At 53.5% G+C, this 20,816-nt stretch overlaps 1 protein-coding gene across 5 annotated transcripts in view; it reads right to left on the reverse strand.

Annotated features, from left to right (window-relative positions):
* Positions 1 to 20,816, reverse strand: part of RAPGEF1 (Rap guanine nucleotide exchange factor 1) — a 143,361-nt gene that overhangs the window by 24,508 nt on the left and 98,037 nt on the right. For 3 of the 5 annotated variants that reach the window (XM_058524345.1, XM_058524344.1, XM_058524342.1), the window contains one exon: positions 14,887 to 15,086. In XM_058524345.1, the coding sequence (XP_058380328.1) occupies positions 14,887 to 15,086 (200 nt within the window). Of the gene's footprint in view, positions 1 to 12,260; positions 12,420 to 14,886; positions 15,087 to 20,816 lie in introns of all 5 variants that reach the window. The other 2 variants (XM_058524341.1, XM_058524340.1) reach the window with 2 other exon arrangements.

The raw sequence follows: 20,816 nt of genomic DNA on the forward strand, positions 1-20,816 counted from the left end.
TCTTACACAGTTTATTTCCCCATCTAACTCATAAACCCAAGGCTAACCCCCATACACGGTCAAACGAATTAGTGGAAGCGCCACACACAGTCTGACCAAAGGACACTGAGGGCTTAGATTCCTGCTAGAGGTGAAGTTCCGTTCACACCCCTTCTTTCTAGAAAAGCCGGGTGAGTGGACCACTGGCTCAGCACCCCAGCTCAGCTGCTCTCACCTGGAGGGCTGGGGAGCCTGGGCACCCACAGTGACCTCAGCAACCAGGTGCCACATGGTGACCTTTCCCAGAAACCATCCAGCCCTGGGGAACTCACTCTGGGCCTTGATGGGGATGGCAGTAGGGTGACGTGTTTGGCTTTTGGGGTTCTCCATTTCATCTCTGGAGTATGCTCCTCCCCTAGCGAGATTCTCTCACTGGCTGGGAAGGTCCACAGAACACAGTGAGTGGAACCCATCTGCCAAGGGAAGCGGTGGCCTGGTCCTGGGAGGCCACTTTGAGAGAGCCCCCACATCACCTGGTTCAGGCAGCGACCTCAGCGTCATGCAGGAGTCCAGTTCTCAGATCTGTCAGATGCTCATTCCCAACGTGTAGGCACTGCCACGAGATTTGCTAACAGATGCCTCTCCCTTGTCCACGAATCTACCTAGTTTAAGATTCATGTTCAATGGTCTGAAGGTTTGTGGCCCTCCAAAATTCATATGTTAAAATTCTAACCCCCAAAGACGATGGTGTTAGGAGGTGGGGCCTTTGGGACATGCTTAAATCACGAGGGTGGAACCCTCATCAATGGGATTAGCGCCTTATAAAAGAGGCTCCAGAGAGATGCCTTGCTCTTCTGCCTTGTGAGGACACAACAAAAGGTCTGTAACCCAGAAGAGGGGGGCCCTCACCCAACCATGCTGGCACCCCGATCTTGGACTTTCAGCCTCCAGAACGGTGGGAAATAAATTTCTGTTGTTTATGAGCCACCCAGTCTGTGGTATTTTGTTATAACATCCGGAATGGACTAAGACAAAGGCTAGCTCTTTCTGGAGCCCCAGCACTGCCCTCATTACCGCCCCACCCCGGCCCCCGTAAACTCACTGAGCACTGACGCAGGCCCTGCCGTAACTGAGCACCTGACACACACACACAGACGGCTTCTGTGCAATCACAAAACGTGTCACGTTGCACAGCATCTTCCTAACTGATCATACGGCGTGTTTAACGGGTTTTGATGGGACGCATTTGGGGTGGAAGGCTCCCACCTGAGCCTGCCTCTTCTGGGAGACAGCACGTGGGGAATTGCTAAGAGGACACATTCTCAAGTCACAGGGACCTGGGCTCGGGTCCTGGGCCATCTCCTTCTACCTGTGTGACCTTGGGCAAGTGACTTAAGTTCTTGAGCCTTGGTTTCTTCACCTTTAAAATGGGGATGAGAACAATGGCACTCTTCTCAGAGGGTCTCTGTGTGGTTTTAATGAGATGATGCCCTGCAGGCCCTGAGCACAGTGCTGGCATGTGACAATACTCACTCAACGTCAGCTCTCCTCCCGTGCCCTCCAAAATACCAGCCTGGGAACTACTCTAAACAATAGAGCTGAGGCATTTAACAGGGGTCCAACACATACTTACTGATGAAGGAATACTTAGGAATGGATTAATATTATTATGAATTACAGTGCATAGAATATTGCCTGATTCACAGCAGCGTCTCAGTTTTGAGTGTGGGAGGGTAACAGACAAGCTTTGCTCGCTGCCCAGGACAGGTCCACAGTGGGAGACTGGGGAAGGGGGCCTGTCCACAGTGGGAGACTGGGGAAGGAGGCTCGGACGCCACCGGGGGTGTAGACTGCAGAGGAGAGGGGTGGCCACCAAAGAGACAGGAAGGAGGTCTGGCCCCTCTTGAACAAAGCGCCCTGGCCTGCCCCGCCCTTCCCGCCCTCCTCCCTCCACAGCTCCTAGACTTCGAGCAGCTCTGGTATTCAAGCTATGCAGTCATGCTGGGACAGGAGCCAAGCTTGAAAAGTACCTTCAAGGGGGTGGGGAGATGTGAGGGGCTGCTCTCCAGCCACCGGAGAGCACACTGCGCCCCTCTGCAGAGCAGCTCTGCGAGGGAGGGCCGCATTGGGGCTCATCATCATACCATTTTCCACAAGTCTGGTCTCCACTGATTCCCCAGAGAAATACTTCCAGGCTCTTTAAGACCATATTTATTCACATGGGCAGGGAGAAAGGCAGAGCTAGCCACCGAACAGAAACACCACTTCACCACAGCCTGGAGTTTATTTTAGGATCTGGCTGGTGCCCGGCTCTGCTTCTGACAGAGAGCTGCTGCACTCTCTGCGGCAGGAATTTTTATTTATAGCAAGAGTAAGACTGTTTGGGCTGAGGATTTTATAACACGAGGGGCTGCCTGTCTGGAGACTGCAGATTTCTGCAGAAGATCTAGGCGTGCCCGAGCGAGCCAGTTCCTGGGAAGGAGAGCAGTTAGGAAAGGGGGTGCCTTGCCCTCAGTGTCAGCCCTGATCACACCTCCAGTCATCTCATGATGATGACGACGATGCTGGCTACTCTTACTGGATTCTTCCTGCTGGTCAGATGAGGTGCTAAGGGTTTTGCAGGAATCATCTCATTTTTACACAAAGTGCTGTTATGATCCTCATTACAAAGATGAAGAAACAGGCTGGAAGGGTAGGCCATGTACTTAGTAACACATGGCTAGGCTCATAAGAGATGGTGGAGACAGCCCATGTCACATTCAACGAGTATTCTGAGCACGTGACAGTCCCTAACCACGCAGTCCCACAGCTCTGCAGGATACAGCCTACCAGCTCTGCTTGGAGATCTCCTTACTGAGCATTCTGTGATGACCAGCATGCAAAAGGCAGTGAGCCGAGGCTGGATACCCACACCAGGGATGCAGAGAAAAGACCTGCCCTCACGAGAGACACAGGAAACAGCAACTCATGCTTTTGAAAATACACACCTGAAATAACCACCAAGAGTTTTCCAGGTGTAAGGATGATGGAGGCTGACGGCCCTATACGTTAGTGTGTGGCCATTCAAACACTAAAAAGCAAAGGCACTCAAAGCTGGCCAGACACCAGTTTTCAGCAACACTTTCTCTCCATTATGGTCCTGGCACGAAAAACGACTAGGGATGGGCCCCGTGTTGTGTTGGCAAGAAAGTTGGAAAGCCGATCTTTAAATGAAGAATTCTGATTCCTCAATATAACAGACATTCCATTTAATTCCTCTGATTATCAGGAAGACTGGGTACCAGAGAAGACTGCCAGCATGCCAGCAGCTGAGGGCTAGAGCCACAGGCCAAGGACCTTGACTGGAATGGCTGCTCCACAGTGACTTGAGCTCCAAGCTTTGGAGAACTTTGAACTCTACCACTAACAGGGAAATGCGATCATGTGCGTAAATGGACTTACCGTTGTGTGCAGTGTTTGGGAATTATAGAAGTTGCCAGAGGCCGGTCATTACTGCCTACTCTTGGCACAAGCAAAGCTTATGACTTCAGTGTTTTTGGATGCTACCTGGCAAAACAGATAAGTTATTGGACAGCTGGTTTTCAGGCTTAAATTTTGATCCATCCTTTGTGAGAAAACACTCAAGGGCAACTGCTGTCCTGGTGTGGTTTGGGCTTCCTTCCCCTAAGGAGAATCACTGGGAACCACAGCTCAGTACTGGCCCTGGGCTCAGAGCACGCCTCGTTCAGGGACTGCAAGCGTCGACACAATGTGGGGCTAAGTTATTCCTCTCGCGGCACAACACCTCACTCTGGGACAGGAACTCCTGCAGAGGGGCACATCTGACCTGCTTCTTAAAGACGGGACACAATCACTCCTCAGTCACCAGGAAGGACCCTGGATAACACTCCTTATCACTCCCTGCGGCAAACCAGAGGGCAGACTGCTGGCTTTGTCTCCTCTCTCCTTCCTGGTCCTGGTGTTTACAAAAGCCACCCTTGGGGTCTACCCTAGCCCAGAGGCACCCTCCTTCTTTGATGCCCTTGTGTTAATTTACAACTATGTTTTACATAATGTCAAAAGGAGACTTTCAGAAGCCAAGGGGCAGATTCTGAGGCTGAAGCAGCAAGCACCTGCACTTGGGGTCTCCCTGTGCTCCTGGCAAGGAGAGGCGTTTTGATGGTCTTATTGTGTAAATGATGAGATGGCATTCGTCTTACCCAAGAAGAGCAAATATCTTCCCTCTCTTTTTTTTTTTTGTGAGGAGATCAGCCCTATGCTAACATCTGCCCTATGCTAATCCTCCTCTTTTTTGGCTGAGGAAGACTGGCCGTGGGCCAACATCCGTGCCCATCTTCCTCCACTTTTTTTTATATGGGACGCCGCCACAGCATGGCTTGCCAAGCGGTGCGTCGGTGCACGTCCAGGATCCGAACTGGTGAACCCCAGGCCGCTGCAGTGGAGAGCGCGCCCGCTCAACTGCTTGCGCCACCAGGCTGGTCCCTCTTCTCTCTTTTTGAATAAACTTGTTGGTGGAATCTATTTTTTAAAATCATTTGAAAATTCTAATTTGTATTTTACAACAAAGGATGTAAAAGAACAAAAATGTTTTGCTCAGGAGAGTTTTAGGCAGTTGGATGGGTAAAAGTAGAAATTTATTACATTTCTTCTCATATGACATATTTTTGCAACCTGAATCACAAGATCTTCCTTGAAAACACTACATTTTGGGCCAACTGTTTCATAGCTAATTATACTCTCTCAAAAACCTCCAATGCATTTGAGGATGCTCTGTACAGTCACTAAATATTGACCTTGAGAGCATCAACTCTTTACAGAAAGATTAGTACAGATTCAAAAATGATCTTAATTCAGTTCTGGAAATCTGCCTGAACTATTTTTACTCAGTTTGGATTAAAAGAGCATGACAGGGGCTCTAATTTATATTTATTCTTAGAACTCTATTTAGAGCCTGTAGCTACACTCTGTAACGTCTCAGACACAAAGAACAAAACGCCTCTCAACGTCCAGCCTCTGTACGGACTTTTCTTTTTATCTAGCATTACCAGGTCTTAATATTTATTTACTGGCAATTAAGAGTTCATAAATGTCAACCTAACACCATATTTTTCACCATGGGGATCTGGACTCTAACCTTAGCTCTAACTTAAGACTCTGAGCAAACGGTTCTGCTTCTCTATTCTGGTTTCTCCATCTCTAGAATGGGGGTAAGCATTCCACCGCAGGCAGTAAGGAAGGGCCCTTGACAAGCAGACAAGTAGCTTGAAAACATGAAAGGAAAGGCAGCAGTCAATGAGCGTGGACAGCAACCTTTGGGTTCTTGTCACCAGGGGGGTCCGTTTTGTACCTGCCCAGATGGACTGTCATGGACGGCGTCGGAAGGACACCTGCAGCATGGGGCTCCAGGGAAGTTCCTACGTCTGAAGCTGGTCCGAGAGCACTGACCACCCAAAACGCCATGAGCGTCAACAAAGCAAGAGTCAGGAAGCCTTTAGAAGTGAGGTGCACACATGGCTGAGTCAGAGTGGGTGCTTTTGTGAGCCCCCAAGGCAAGGATCTCCAAGCTCTGGTCCTGCTGTTGGGCTGTGGCCAGTCCTGCCTCCTGGTATGGCCCTGCTGTCTACAGCAGGCATGGCAGGCTCGCTCCTGGGCTCAGGTGGGAACCGTCTCCTCCAGGGTGGGGCTTTAGGCAAAGGCGGGCTCTACACTCTCCTGAGGGTCTTAAAAACCTGGACGGGGGGGCCGGCCCCGTGGTGTAGCGGTTAAGTGCGCGTGCTCCGCCGCTGGCGACCTGGGTTCAGATCCCAGGCGCGCACCGACGCACCGCTCCTCAGGCCATGCTGAGGCCGCGTCCCACATAAAGGGGAGGGAGGTGGGCACAGACGTTAGCCCAGGGCGGATCTTCCTCACACACACAAACCAAACACCTGGACAGGCTGCTGGTTTCCATGTGCCTCCTTCCACAAGGCTGTGTCAAGGCTCAGAGCGCATCGAGTGCGGGCTTCACACCTCAGAGGCAGTGTTCGCTGCACAAGCACCTGGGTCTTTTAGGAAGGGCGGAAAAACACAGGGTGAACGTACCCGAGGAGCCAAACTGTATTTCAAGGGCCCAGCAGACAGGAACTACCTGTGAAGCTCTCAGGCCAGACAGCCAGCAGCCAGACGTCCTGGGTCAGCAAAGAAGGAAAATGAGGAAGAAAGCAGGTTTTCAACCATAGCTTGGGACCAGTGTGTTTGATTCATGGGAACAGAGAGCTATCATGGGACGAGTTGGCAACAGGCTGTTCTGATGAAATGCTGGGAAGCAGGGAAAGGCGGACGTAATGGAGGGATGGAGGGAGAGAGCTAGAGGCCTCCCTGGTCACTGCTCGCCTCTTTTGGGTGAATCAAGATCTTCCTGGTCAGTTCAGCGCCACAGAGCACCTGCCACTTGCTGTCTTGGCCCTGAGCTATGTAGCAAGGCTATAAGCAAGTAAAAAGCCCAGGCCCTGCCCTCAGAGGACGTATAACCTTGAGAAAAAAGAACCTGAACGTTACAAAAGAAAGAAAGAATCTCCTGATGTGATAATAAATATTATTACAACAGCTCCCTCTTTATTAAACGCTGGTTGTGCATCCTGCAGTACATTACCTGCTTTACCCGTGCTTTCCCGTTAACCCTCACGACAATTTCATGCCCCCATTGGACAGATGAGGGAATGGAGGCCTAGTGAGTTGGGGGTGGCATACTCAGGTCTACACAGCAAGTAAGGGGAAAATATGGCGGGGCAGGAGACGGGGGAGGTCTGGAAGGGTGGTGGAAGGAGAGAGACGCAAGCAGGTGTGGGCGTGATGGGGAGTCGGTGCCAGGAGAAAGTGGAGGGTACGCAGGTCATGGGCATGGGGACTGGTGGGCAGAAGTAGCCGGCAAGGCCTTAGAAGACAGGGGGCCACGCTGGACTGATGCTGCAGTGACGAGGTGACACTTTAGTCTGACCAGCACTCAGAAGGGGACATGGCAGCAGGACAGCCAGTAAGGAGGTCACAGCAGCCATGCTGGGGGCAAGGAGGAAGGGAGTGGCGATGGGGCTGGAGAGAAGTGGACCAGCTCAGGGCACGTGAGGGGAAGTGCAGCAGGGCTTGGTGAGTGGGTGTGCACATGTCACGTGTAAATGTGGTGTATACATGGCAGGGGAGGAGAGACAAGATGAGACCTCATTTCTTGCTTGAACAACTCAGTGGATGGTGGAAACATTCACAGAAATAACAAGGATGGGGAGCAGAGGGGTTTGAGCAGGCAAGACTGGGTGCTTGTCACGTGTTAGGCACGTGGGGATCTAATTCCTAATCCCAGAGAGCCCAGAGTCTGAGCCACCTGCACTTGCACTTGTAGTCTACTCTGCAGTGAGGCTCCCCAGAATGGGGATGAGTCTGCGAGTCCAGGACTTCAAGTAATCTGAAACACCCACATGACACCTGGGCCACAGCAGGTCAAGGAGGAACATGCAGCCGGTGTCAGAGGGCCCTCAGAGGCTCTCCCACACGACGGCAGCATGGCCCTGGTCTTCCCGATGCCAACAGTGCCAGGGGCCGCTCTGAAGGAAACCCCAGAAAGTCAGGCAGGCCCCTGGAATAAAGCCCCACCAGGAGAGATGCAGCTCAAAGAAATACCTCTCCGTCCCTGGGCCACCAGTGCTGCCCACGGCCACCCCGTCCACCTCTCAGAACGGGTAGCTCTAACCACAGCAGGGAGCCGTAAAGATAAGAGGGCATCTGCAGGAAACAAGGGGCAGAGGCCAGGACGGTGGGAGCTTATCTTTCCCACCTGGAGGACACAGAGCATGCTGGGCCGAGCAGCCCGAGCGCCCTGCGGGCCTCTGGTCCACTCTCTCACCGAACGCCATGGTCTCTCCTTTTCTCTCCATCTCCTTCCTCTCTCCCTGTCCTGTCTGGCCTTTAGACCAGTCAGAGCGCTAGGGTCTCCGTGATGGCTGCTGGGTTACTGCTCAGGGCTGGCTGGTGACCTGGAGGTTGAGGAGGGGGCAGACAAAGCGAGCGAGTGACAGACGCGCCAGTGGCCCTCAGGAGCCGCCACGTGTCTCCGGGAGCGGGCCTGAGGGGAGCACGTGGCAGAGACGCCCAGGGTCAACGCAGCGCAGGCCTTCTGTGGAGAGCGTATGTGCTGAGGTATGAAAGCCGGGTCCAACATCTCAGAGAGCCACTCTCTGCCCGGAACGGGAGACCAGCTGCTCTACAGATCCCCCTCTACACTGAGGTCCTCAAGGGCATACACACCTGACTTTCTTACCCTGAAGAGTTTTTAAAAAAACAAATGACAGTTATTATGGCTATTTCTCAAGTTCTTCTCAAAACCTGGGTCTTCTAGCACTTTACTTATCCAGAATCATTCTGGAAGCCAAGATAGTAAAGGTATATTTCAACAAATTTCTAGCATCCGAATAGATCTCTTGGTGACAGTAAATATCTCTAACTTGCATTTAGCAAGAAAGGATGTGTGAGAAAATCGTTTGGGGGGCGGAGGAAGGTGATTTTTCTAACACTAGCCCCGCAATACCCGAAGGCCACTGGCAACCCCAGTGGTCACTGACTGATGTCCAACAATACCTTGGTCAAGGGCAAAGTGAACAGGGACCAATCCAAAACTTTCTAGATTCGCACTAGCAAGGTTCAGAAGCAGAGCAAATGCAGGCCAGAAAGGAGACAACACAGGGGAACTCAGTGTGGAGAGGGAACAGCCGACGCCGGGAGGACCAGAGCTGGAGTGGAGGAGGAAGGTGGGCCAACACAGGCGGGGCCTCTGCAAGAACACGGCAGGCAGCCCGAGTACAAGCAACCAAGGGAGAGTCTGGGGACAGGAAGAGGGACCCGGGCACCATGTTAGAAAGCTGTTTCCAGGAGGGCCTGTCACTCAGTCACTTAACCAGTGCCCCCAAGGGCAGGCACACTGCGAGGCCCAGTGGAATCAGAACAGGAAGCATTAAGTAGGCCTCCTGGGCCCGGGGGAGGCTGCACTTAGCTCGGCACATCTTTCTGCTGCAGTCACTCATCATTTCCCCAAACACCCTCTTCTGTGAAACCAGTCTTAATGCCCCAGACACCACGCTCAGGTCTGGACGCTTGTCTGTGTAGCTGAAGGATTATGGCACGTGCTGGGATGGAAAGGAAGTCTATGGACCAGGCTAACACCTCCATGGAATGAGAGAGCCAAGCAGACCCAGCCAAAGACGGCAAAGAGGAGAGTGGGCCCCACCCAGGAACATGAGTAGGAACACGCCTAGGGACAAGCGGTGGGCAGCAGGGGACAGTGCAAGTCCGGCCTGAGCGCTGGAGGGCTGTGCTCAGGAGGGAGCAGCTCAGAAGGCAGCTGGTTTCAGTGCCGGTGTAGGGGCGGCTAGCTGATCCTGAGGACACGTGGAAGGGCTGGCTACTGTCACCACCCTGCAGCCGGCTCTCCCATGACATCAATCCTTGAGAGCTTACATTTGAGGCAACCTTCCAGAACGCATGCCAGGCTTTCTAGCCCCCATCCTCAGGCAGGTTCCTGGGTGTGGAACACATTTGACTCGCTTTCCTGGACCTTTATCTCCCTGAAACCCTAACTGTCCTTCCACAGCTCAAGAGCCACCTCCCTCACGAAGCTCTGGCTGACCCCTCCTGGCTCCACCACCCATGGGGCTTCTACTGGCTGTCACTCTCGTGCTGCTCCTCACACTCCCCTTAGCGTGAGTCTCTTTTATGCTCATCTCCTGCCTGCGGAACTGCAGGCACCTCTCAAGGATGATGGGGCGGTCTTATTCGCCCTGGATCCTGCTTCCTGCCTGACCCACACAGGAGAGGCCCTGCGCTTGTTGAATTAAACTCGTCCCAGGACCCTGGGAAGAGTGAATAAGGATTTTTTTTTAGCACCCACTTCAATTTAAATTGGTCAGTGCAGGTTCACTGCTCTACAAATTCCCTTGGCAAGAGGTTTTCAATGGTTAGAATCTCCCGGTAGAAGTAACAGGTCATGGCCGAAAACCGTGTGAGGAGTCTTCAGATTTGACAACTGCTATATTCCTAAGTGGCACCCTTTCGGAATGCCATGCTGGACTGATGCCACAGGCCCAGAAACGATGGAATGAAGAAGTTCAGGTACAAAGGGCTGCTCTGAGAGCAGTCCACCGCCCTCGGTCTGGGTCTCATCTTAGGATGTAACCACAGAATATAGGAAGAATATGTTGGAATCACACTAAATCACTTCTCTGGGGTTTCAGCATATCAAATGCCAAGCGTTTCAAACATTTAGGCCATTACTAACAGCTCCTGAGGCCTGGGCGACTTTCCTTTTAATGAAATAAAGCAGCTTTATTAGCTCCCTCCCCATGGGCTCCTCTGTGGAATCAGTGCTGAGGACGCAGGATTTCCAGTGCAAGATGCCTTTAGACTCCCCCATGCCCCAGGGGTGAAAACTATGACGTACTCATACCCAAACTTAATTAAATGCCCTCAAATTTTCTTTAGTTCTGTAGCAAACACTCCAATTCACTGACAGTCCTCTAACTAAAACTGCTCAAAAGGGATATTGTAGACACTCTTAGGATAACTCACACTTTCTGTTCATAAAGGGGGGAGAAAACAGTCAAGAGCTAGGATTGTCTAAAGGCCAAGTTTTGCAAGATTTGTGAAAGGAGCCTGCCAGAGGTGCCTGCTGAGGAAACAGAGGGCGTCTGTGCACTAGGGCAGAGCCGGGGGTTTAGCCTTTCTGTAGCAGGCGCGGGGTGGCTGAGGGCTCTAAAGCCTTAGGCCCTAGCACCCAAAGGAAGAATGCACTCCAGGGTCCTCACAACAGGCAGGACCGTCTTAACCTGGGCACTGAACTGTTCCCAAATATGGAAACTGAAAGACACCACACTGGGGACCCGAGCTTGGACAAGTCTCTGAAGTCACCAGGTCAACCTCATCGTGTACAGAGGGGAAAGAGAAGTCCAGGTAGGTGAAGCCACTTGCCCAAGTTCTCACGTGAAGAATCAGAACAGAACCAAACCAGAATCCAGAAATGGAAGAGCAAGGGCGACAACAACAAACTTTCTAAGCTTACCATGTGCCTGGCAGTTTCCTATGATTTTACCTCGTCCTCACTTCAGAAAATAAGAGGCAAGCAGCAGTGTAATCCCAAAGGGAAGAAGGTGAGGCCCGGGGAGGAGAGGTGAATTGCCAAAGGACAAACCCATCTGAGTGGAACCAAACGCGGCTTGGGCCCGGAGCTCGCCCCCTGTGGCCCGGCTTCACTTCCACAGGGCACAGGGAGAGCGGCGACTGTTCGGGTTCTTGGACAGAAGGAGACTCCAGCGGAAGACAGCGGCCCAGCACTGTGCCTCCTGAAGGGTTAGAGTCCCCTCAGTTTCAGAAGTAAACGGGTCACACGAATGGCTGCATCCACCCCTCTGTACCCATGCCCTTTTGCAGTGTGATTTGGCAGCAACCCCCATCAAGAGGCAGAGTCTACCTCCCTGTTCCCGGGATCTGGGCTGGCCTCTGATTTAACCAGGAGAACGCAACGGCAGTGACAGTGTGCCAGTGCTGAGCCTAGGCCTTAAGATATCTTGCTTGCCTCCCTTTGCTTCCGTGGAACCCTGCCAGCTGCCCTGTGACCGAGCCCAGGCTAGCCTGATGGAGCTGACAGATCATACGGATCACAGCCAAATCAGCCCACTGTCCCAACTGAGGTTCCTGAGATGTCAGCAAGTGTAGCCAAAATCAGGAACGCCTGGCCCAGATCAGCACCACCACCCTAACTAACCTGTGTCCTAAGCAGTGACAAACGGTTCCTGTTGTTTTAAGCCACTAGGTTTTGGGGTGGTTTGTTACAAAGCAAAAGCTAACTGATACAGCCTCAAACTCAAACTCTGTTACACCCTGGTGAAGCCTGCTCTCCTTGGCCTTGCTTCCTACGTGAGAAATATTCCTTTTTAAACACAGAACACTTATGGGGCTGACCCAAGGCCCAGAGGGAGACCAGAATAAAGCCAAAACATCTCTGCCAGTTTATGCCTTAATGATCATGCTCCCAGTATGGCTGCTAACATCTCCCATCCCTGCCCCCTCCCCACCCACCAATCCACACAGGCCTTAGGGCACAGAGAACCAGTGTGCATACTCTTTCCCATCTAGTGCAGGGATGTGCAGGGATCTGCAGGACAGAGTCAGTGATGGGCAGCAGCACACGTGTCAGGAGGCGTGGGCTATAAATGAAAGATCAAGTTCACCAGTTTCCAAGTAAAGAGCGGCAGGGAGCGACTCACCGAGGGCACAGGTAAGTTGCCGTGCCGGCTGAGAAAGGAGTTAGAGACGGACACACTGATGCCCTGAGTGGCACTGCTGTCCTCGGGGGTGAAGGCCACTTTAGTTTGCTGGACACAGTAGGAGACAGAGGAGAAGGAAGAAGCAGCATAGGAGGCCTGCTGGACAGAGGGACAAGAGAGAAGACAGGGAAGGAGGGAGAAAAGCAGAGAACAGTCAGGCAGGTACATGTAAAGGCTAGACAGGCTGCTGCCTAATTCTGCTCGGACACTCTGTGGGGGATGGCTGCTGGGCTCAGTCCAGGGATCAAGGAAGCCTGCTGAAGGCGACCTGGACGAGAGGGCACCGTCCTTCACTTCCTCATGAGAGATTTAAAAAGCTAACTTTCATATGAATTGTGTGCATCGGAAGTGGCGGTAAGGTGGAATGAGGCCAAGCAGGCTTGGAGCTGCGCAGGCCTGGTTTATTTAGGACCTCAAGTTCCTCCTCCGCGGGGAGCAGACCGTGCAGTTATTCACGCTTCAGCAGAGTGCAGGCCGGGAGCCAGGCTGCCTGGGTTGAACCTGGGCCCTGCCATTCGTGACCTGTCTGGGTCACGTCTGGGTGACCTGGGTGACAGGTGTCTGGGTCACCTGTCTGGGTGACACTTGGGTATTACTTAAAGCTCTGCGTGCCTCAGCTTTCCATCTGTAAAATGGGGACGCCATTGTGTAGGGCTGTATACACGCAAAGCACTTAGAACCCTGCCTACCACAGTGGACGTGGGCCAACAGGCGTGAGTAATTAGTGCTCCCATCTTTGTCTGTACAATGGGGGTAGCTCTTCACCTGCATTTGAGAGAGGGCATGCCAAGCAGCCAGCACAGGCCATGTCACACGGTGTGCCTGGGCTTCAGCCAGAGTTGGGCTTGGTCCCCAAATCTCCCACTTCTAGTGGTGGGCTTTGAGTAAATCTCTCCTGCTCTCAGCCTCAGTTTACTTAAAATGTGAGGATCGTGTGAAAGCCCCAGTGCCTACAGGTGTTCAATAGGGTGTCTGCCCAGCTCCAGGGCTCCCCTGACTATTGCCTGGCCAGCGTGTGCAATGGCCCAGAGAGCTCTCTCAGACAGGATCTGATTCCAGTGTGCTCATTAGGGACCTGTCCCCAAATACCCTGAAGCCCGTGGACCCCACAGTACAGAGAAGACGCCCAAGGACGGCCAATGGGCACCTGTGGACACTGGCAGGAGGGGCTGAGAATATTTCAAATCTCAACGCAATCTGGCTCAGCTGTTTAATCAAATATTTTAGGTTAGGGGTCCCCAGGGTGGGCATTCATATTTCTGCGGTGAAGATCACTTCCTGAAATATTTTCAGAGCAATTTAGATTCATATTCGGGCATATTCAGGTATTCGTGGGGCACAGGGGGCAGGTGAAGAACTGCGACTCCGAGTGCAACTGGTGAGACGCGGCTGGCTGGTGGCAGGACTAGAACCCAGGACCCCCGGCTCCGTGCTCGGCCTCTCCTCTACTAGACCAGACTGTCTCCCAGCAGGCTGGCTGTGGTTTTGCCCAGTCAGCCCCGAAGGCCACTGAATGCAGGAAGGCTCGGGGATTCCTGGGGCCGGGCATCACACTCGAGGCCCAATCGCAGGAGGGCCGAGCCCCAGGCGGCTGCGAGGAGTAACCAAGGGACCTTTGTCCTCCAGCTGGCAGCTGCCTCCCAGAAAACTCAGAGCAGCACCTTCGTGTCCCCTCACAAGGGGTACAAGACAGCCCAGCTAGCCACACTGGCCTCCTCTCTAGTTAAAACACTACCAGACTGGCCAGCATATGAGCAAAACAGCACATGCAGCTCTGAAAAAGTCAAGAATCCTCTCCTGGGGTGTACTCTGCCTGGAGGGGTGCCTGGATTCTGAAACCGGACCAGAGTCCACCTGGTTAGTAAACTGGTGGCAGAGAGGAGGAGGGTTAGAGGCCTGCAGTAGGCACACTGCCTGCCCCCCGCCTGGTCCTGGGATCTCACAGGCTGTCCACGGCAGGACAGCTTGCCTTCTGTGCTGACTCAGGCTTCCTTACCTATGTGGAGTCCTTACCCAGGAGGTGTTTTTTAAAGGAGGAAGGGAGCCATGGATGAAACACAAAGTGGCTTTGTCTAAAGCCATACTGCTTCAGTAGAGCTTGTTTTCACTGGGCCATCCCTGGCAAGGGTGGGATGTAAGTCCCTCTGGACAATCAGACCCATTATGTAAATCAAGTCCCAGATGGCCGCACACAGACTGTGCCCTGTGCTTTGATTGAGTCCCTCCTTTCTGGGAGGTCTATATTGGAGCCAAAGAAGAGAGAAGAAAATACAAGAGACTTGTCAGCAAAGAAAGCAAATGTTCTAAGCACAAGCCAGTGCCAGCTGCACGGGGTTGCTCTGGAAAAGAGATGGTGGAGCAGGGGACAGGCTGCACGTGGGCTTGTCAGGAGGCAGTGAGGGCACCCGCGCGGGATATGGCGCGTCAACACCAGCCCAGGGCCCTGGCCCAGGAGAAGAGAGGGGTAAAGCTGCCCCCAGGATGATCTAGTTCCTCGAGACCTGTCAGGGTGGGAGGCTCTGGTCCCGGGTGGCAGGACAGAGGGAGATCAGCAGGGGGCGCTTACCAGCTGCCGCTGCTTGGGGGGCAGGGCGGGGGGTGGCGCCAGGTCCTGCGGATCCCCGCTGCTGAAGGAGTCGTTGAAGCCGTACACCTCCATGAGGAGCTTGTTCTTCTGCTGGTAGATGTGCTCGTTCTGCGGCGTCTGGTAGAACATGGAGGGCTGCGGCTCCGAGTAGTCCTCGAGCAGCTGCATGTACGCCAGCACTGCGGAACAGAGAGGGTGGGTGGCAGCCCCCGCCTTCTGCTGCTGGGGAGAGAGCTGGAGCGGGGCAGGGCGGGGGCTGCTGTAAGAGAATCCCCCTCCCCATTTTCCTCCCGGCAGCCAGGCTGAGTTCCACGGAAAGCACACCGGCGCAAGGAAACCATTCTGTACGACACCCAATGGTGGACACGTGTAAAACCCATCGACTGTACGACCCCCAGAGAGAAGCCTATGTAAACTACGGACTTTGGGTGACAAGAACGTGTCAGTGTAGGTCCAGTGAGCGTAACAGACGAAGCACCTCTGGCGAGGATGGTGACGGCGGAGGAGGCCGTGTGTATGGGGGGCAGGATACACGGGAACTCCCTGTACTTTCCACTCAGTGTTGCTATGAAGCTGAAACCGCTCTAAGAAATAACATCTATTCTAAAAAATGCATATTGGGGCACTTTACTCCCTTGCTGAAAAGCCCTCGGGGGTTTCCAGGCACACTCGAGGGACACTGGGCTCTGTGTGGGGCTCACGGGGTTTGGCACCACTTCCTGTTCCTCTCACTCAGCTCCCGCTCCGCTGTCTCCTTCCAGTTCCTGGAACACCCTCAGGGATCTCTGCACAGGCTGTTCCCGCTGCTCCGCCCCCAACCCTGCTGAGCCCAACTCCCTCCTTCACAGCTCAGCTCAGCTGCGACTGTCCCTGAGGCTCCTCCCAAGCAGGCCGTGCGTGGCAGCCCCACCCTGCCCCCCATTCCTTTCCTTTTCAGCTTTTCCCACAGTGTGTCATGAGCTACCTGTGGGCTTTCTTCATTCATCTGATCTTTACTGAGCACCTACTGTGTATAAGGCACCGACTCGGGGGCCAGCAAAAGGAACTCGCTGCCACATGGAGCTCACACCCTCCCCAGGGAGACAGCCAGCAGCCCCAGGCGGGGTGAACGTTGGGGAGAACCGCATGCCGTGGAGAAGAGCGAAGCAGGGTGGCGATGGTGTTGCTTCTCTAGAACATGGATAAGCTGTGTGAGGATCGAGGGAGAGTCTTCCACATTGAGGCCACGGGCCAGGCCAAGGCCCAGGGCCAGGATGGGGGTCCAGGTGGGCAGAGCACAGCTGGCAAGGGGGACTGAAAGGAGGCGAGGTGATGCCCAGGAGGTCACAGGGGGCTGTGTGCATGGGGTGAGGAAGCAGGCTTGGTGCTGAACTGGCGGGAACCCACGGAAGGCTCCCCTCTGGGTGTGCCTGGGGCTGCTCTGTCTTGAGGAGGATTCTGGGGCTGCTGTGGTTGTTCAGGTCAAAGAGCACGATGGGGGTGGGCGTGGGGAGAGTGGTTGGTTCAGGACGTATTTTCAAAGCAGATGCAACAGGATTTACTGCCTCTCACTCAGGAGGTGAAGCTCCAGGAGGACAGGGGCCATGTCTGTCCTGTCCGCTGCTGCATCCTTAGTGCCTGACACACAGGAGGTGTTCACAAATATCTATATTTGTGAATGAATGAATAAATGAAACACATGTCCCTCAGCATCTGTCCCCACCTACTGACTGGCTAAACCAGGCTACAGCCCCCAGGATATGTCTCGTAAATAAAGCACCTACTGGGTATGCAAGAAATAACAGCCACTAAACTTGCTCTCCCCTTCCAGCTGCAAGGCTACAGAACATCCTGAGAGGGACAAAGGGGGAGAGAAGTACTCAAATTCAAATGTCTGCATCCTCTCCGCCCTAAACATCCTTCCAGAAACCCCAGCCTTTGCCACCGCTGCCATCTGACGCTAAGCTGCTGCCTCCCGTAGAGCTCCTGCACCTACATGGCCCATCCAGTCCGTGCAGTGCGGCATCGCTGACAAAGAGACCCCAGCAGCAGACAAGAGCAGGGACCTCACCCGGCCAGGGAGGTGAGATGTCAGAGAACAAAGAGCTCGGCTGTCATGTCTCAGTGACCTCATCCTTGCAGGCACTGGCTCCCGAGGCAGGTGCGGAGCCCTTAGCCCTCACGTGGGGGCGTCGGTGTACACTTTCTTCCCGACTTCTGGAGGGTAGTGATCCGAGCCCCATCTACAGAGTCAGGCCCCTCTGAAGACTCCAGAGCATTCTGGGAGAAGCGACAGTTGGGAGCTGACTATGCCCAGTCACCTGGCGTCCTTATGAAGCTGTGAGGGCTGGGTTGGAGCAGAAGCCCTTTCTCTAATACCCATCTACTCATATGGACTGGATCCTGCACTTGACGCTCCCCGCGGCAAAGTCGGGGTCCAGGCAGGCCTGAAATCCTGTGCGGCCTTTCCCCTTTGCTAGGGGTGGAGGAAGCTGCAGGGGTTAGGATAGCCCTATCCACATGGCACCGTCACGCTGCCCTGACACCTGCAGTGGGAACCAGCACTAGTTAATTTACTGACAGAGCTGCCGCACACACAGGAAGAGGGAGCCCAAGTGACGAGAGCAGGAAAGAACAAGGGCCCTGGGTTTGGAAGCAAAGGAACTTAAGGCCGTGTGTGGCAGGCCCAGCGGTGGCCATGATCTAAGTGGCTGCCTTGAGTGGGTGCTTCCCCTTGGGTCATGCCGCAAATGCCACGAGCACCTGCTGGGTGGAGCCAAGACTCAGACACCAACAAACAGTGGCAAGGACAATTTTGCAGGGCTTAATTTTATATTTTCATATAACCACAAAGTCAGAGGCTTAACTGGAGGCCTAAACCAGCCAGACAATTAAAGAAAGACAGAGACACTTTGCTGAGGAGGCAGTCACAAAGGTGGGGGGGTGATCTTGTTCTTCTCTGCACCTCTTCTGGGGTCCAGGTAGATAGGAAATGCCTTCCTCCTGGTATGTCCTTCTGGCACCCTTCACTGAAGGAGGGGATTCAAAGCTACTCTCTTTATTTAAAAGAATAACAAGAATGTCTCAGCTCCAACAAGCACTGAGTGGAAGTTGGCCGTAAAAGGCAGGCAGGAAAAGATGGTTTCCCCCTAAGATGGGCTGGCGCTGCTGCTAGAAGAAAAGTGCACTCATGGTTCCCCTCAAGCCCACAACGTTTGTTCTTTCACGCTGCACGAGCAGCACCACTAGGTTCTAGAGGAAGACGCGAGCCCATGAAGGTGATCCCAGATGCCTACCAACAGCTCCCTAAAAAGACAGAACACAATGACCTTTGCCTGACCCAAATGGGAAGCTTCAACAAGACTTGAACTCCCGATATTGAAGACCTTGTAGAGACCTGCTAACCAAGCAGAGAAACAGCAGTGATGTTCCCAACCTTCTAGAAATAAGAAGGCCCAGTCCATTTCAAGGGCAGCCCAGCACAAGGACTCAGAGACAAGAGTGGCCGGCATCCCTGGGAATGCTCTGCAGGCTGGCACTCCAGCAGGCAGCCGGGACTGTGGACAGCCAGCGATTAGGAAGCTCATCTGGCACAAGCGGCTTGTGGGGCTGCCCCCAGCAAGAGGGGCTGGGGATCCTCAGGACGTCAAAGCAACCCAAAGGACGAAGACACTCTATGACATCGGGACTGTGCATGTATGAGCTTTGTCCAGCGTTAGCCAAATAATGGATGACGATGATCTCCTCCCTTTCCCTCAAAGCAACTTTGCAAGAAGTTTCTATGGGGTCACAGACTGGAACTCTCCGAGGGTTCCCTCAGGGAGTGAAGAGTGGACTCAAGACTGGGGCCAAGCCTCGGGGAGCCTCGAGTTTGGGGTCCTTTCACAGGGCACAGAAAACACCACCGCCTGCGTAGGCATCACTACTGAGAACCAGATAGAATCCCAATGAAGGAGGGCCGGATCCCTTCCTCCTCAGCGTGGGAGGCAGTGCAAGGTGCTGGGAAAGCACAGGCCGGGGTCTGAAGCCCCGATCTGCCACCCACTTGCTTGTCGATCTTGGGCAAAGGCTCAGTTCCTTTGAGCTCCAGTTTCTTCATCTGTGAAATGGGAACTAATAACGCCTGCCTGGCCAGGTTGAAAAGACTAAACACGACAGAGAACGTGAAGCTTTAGCCCAGGGCATGCCACACCTTAAACTCTTAGCAGTTTTTTTGTGTGTGTGAGGAAGACTGGCCCTGAGCTAACATCTGTGCCAATCTTCCTCTACTTTGCATGTGGGACGCCGCCACAGCATGGCCTGATGAGTGGCGTGTAGGTCCACGCCCGGGATACGAATCCGTGAACCCCAGGCTGCGGAAGTGGAGTGTGCGGACTTAACCACTACGCCACCAGGCTGGCCCCTCTTAGCAGTTTTTAAAGGTTTGCAGGCACAAGTGCTAAAGACATGGAGGGATGAGATAAAGCCTAAAAATAGATGCCTGAATTAATAGAAAATATTTTCAGCCACTGGAGACTTGAGGATGTTCAAAAGGAAACAATGGACACCTCTCCCTTTGCTTTTCTTCTCTACAGTCCCTGCATGAAGACTGCCGCCCACACCTCTTCTAAAAGCTGGAAGGCTGAGGCCCCTGGCTCCATGGCCAGGCAGCACCATGCATCTGCTGCAGTTTGCACGGATGCAATTCTGCCCTGTGTTCTGGGTTCAGAGGATTCCTAGGAATGGAAAGGAAAGGCTGTGAGCCCAGAACAGCACACTGTTGAAGTCAAGGTGAGGTGAGTGGAGGGGAGAGGGCTGCCTGAGCCGCGGGAGAGATGCAGAAGAAAACATTCCTGGCATTGCTGTCTGCAGCTCCCTCAACTAGTGCCCTGGTTTCTAAGGAGCGAACTCACACAACAGACGGGAATGACATCATGAGCCCCACAGAGCCAGCTCTCCCTCCAGCTGGGGACCACACCACCGAGGCCATTACACAAGCCAGGCGACACCCAGTGAGCAGCTGGGGAACGCATTGCAGCCTTGGTGGCCACCTCCTTCCACGGCTGCCCAGCTGGCCCTTCGGGCCACCCCTGCTGTGTTAACCAGGCCAGGTCTCCCCTTCTTTGAGAGCAGGGCCCACTCTAGGCAGGGCCAATCAGATGGTCTCATTTGGGAATTTGGAATGGAGATTCAATTTCTGGTTCGTGGAAGTTGTCTGCTGGATGCTTCAACTGAGGCCAGGGAATGCTGGGACTGTGGGGCTGATGTGGCCACACACAAATCCAACTGGTGACAGCTGGTCTGCCAAAAACAAACGGAGCCAAACTGTGCGTGTCAAGTGGGGAGAGGGCGGGCAGAGAGACACAGGCAATGTGGGGCCGTTAGGGGTCTAGCAGAAGAAACAATTTCCAGTAGAACTCTCCTTAGGAATTTGACGGCAAATTTGCAGTTGGAAAATATTCAAAATACAAAAATCCAAAATTTCAGCTCTACCTCTGGGCCCTAATAACACCATGTATTAAAATATCTGGTCCAAGAAGTGTCCTCGGCAACTCCCACCAGGCAATCTCAGACTCCAAGTCATTACGTGACATTTCAGTGTCTGCACAGAAGACAGACAGATCCCTGCTACCAGGGTGCTCTCTAAACAGCCACCTGCATACTCTCAGGGATCCTCAGAAAATCTCTCCGTGGGTGCGGTAAGCTCTATGCAAATTCAAATGTCCACCCTACTTCACCCAGATGTTGCTGTAATGCTGTCCTGAATGCTGTGACACTCGTTTCTCTCTGTCACCACGTGTCCAGGCCAGAGGGTCAACTGACTGGCATCTTCAAGAGGCCAAACACTCAGGCCCGAGGTTCCACAGAGACCATAAGGAGAGGCCAGCCTACCAGCCTTTGAAGACAGCCGCCAGTACTGACAGAACGAGGCTCCGGGAAGTGCCCACACA

Source organism: Diceros bicornis, chromosome 28, assembly GCF_020826845.1.
Source record: "Diceros bicornis minor isolate mBicDic1 chromosome 28, mDicBic1.mat.cur, whole genome shotgun sequence".
NCBI classification, from domain to species: Eukaryota; Metazoa; Chordata; class Mammalia; order Perissodactyla; family Rhinocerotidae; genus Diceros; species Diceros bicornis.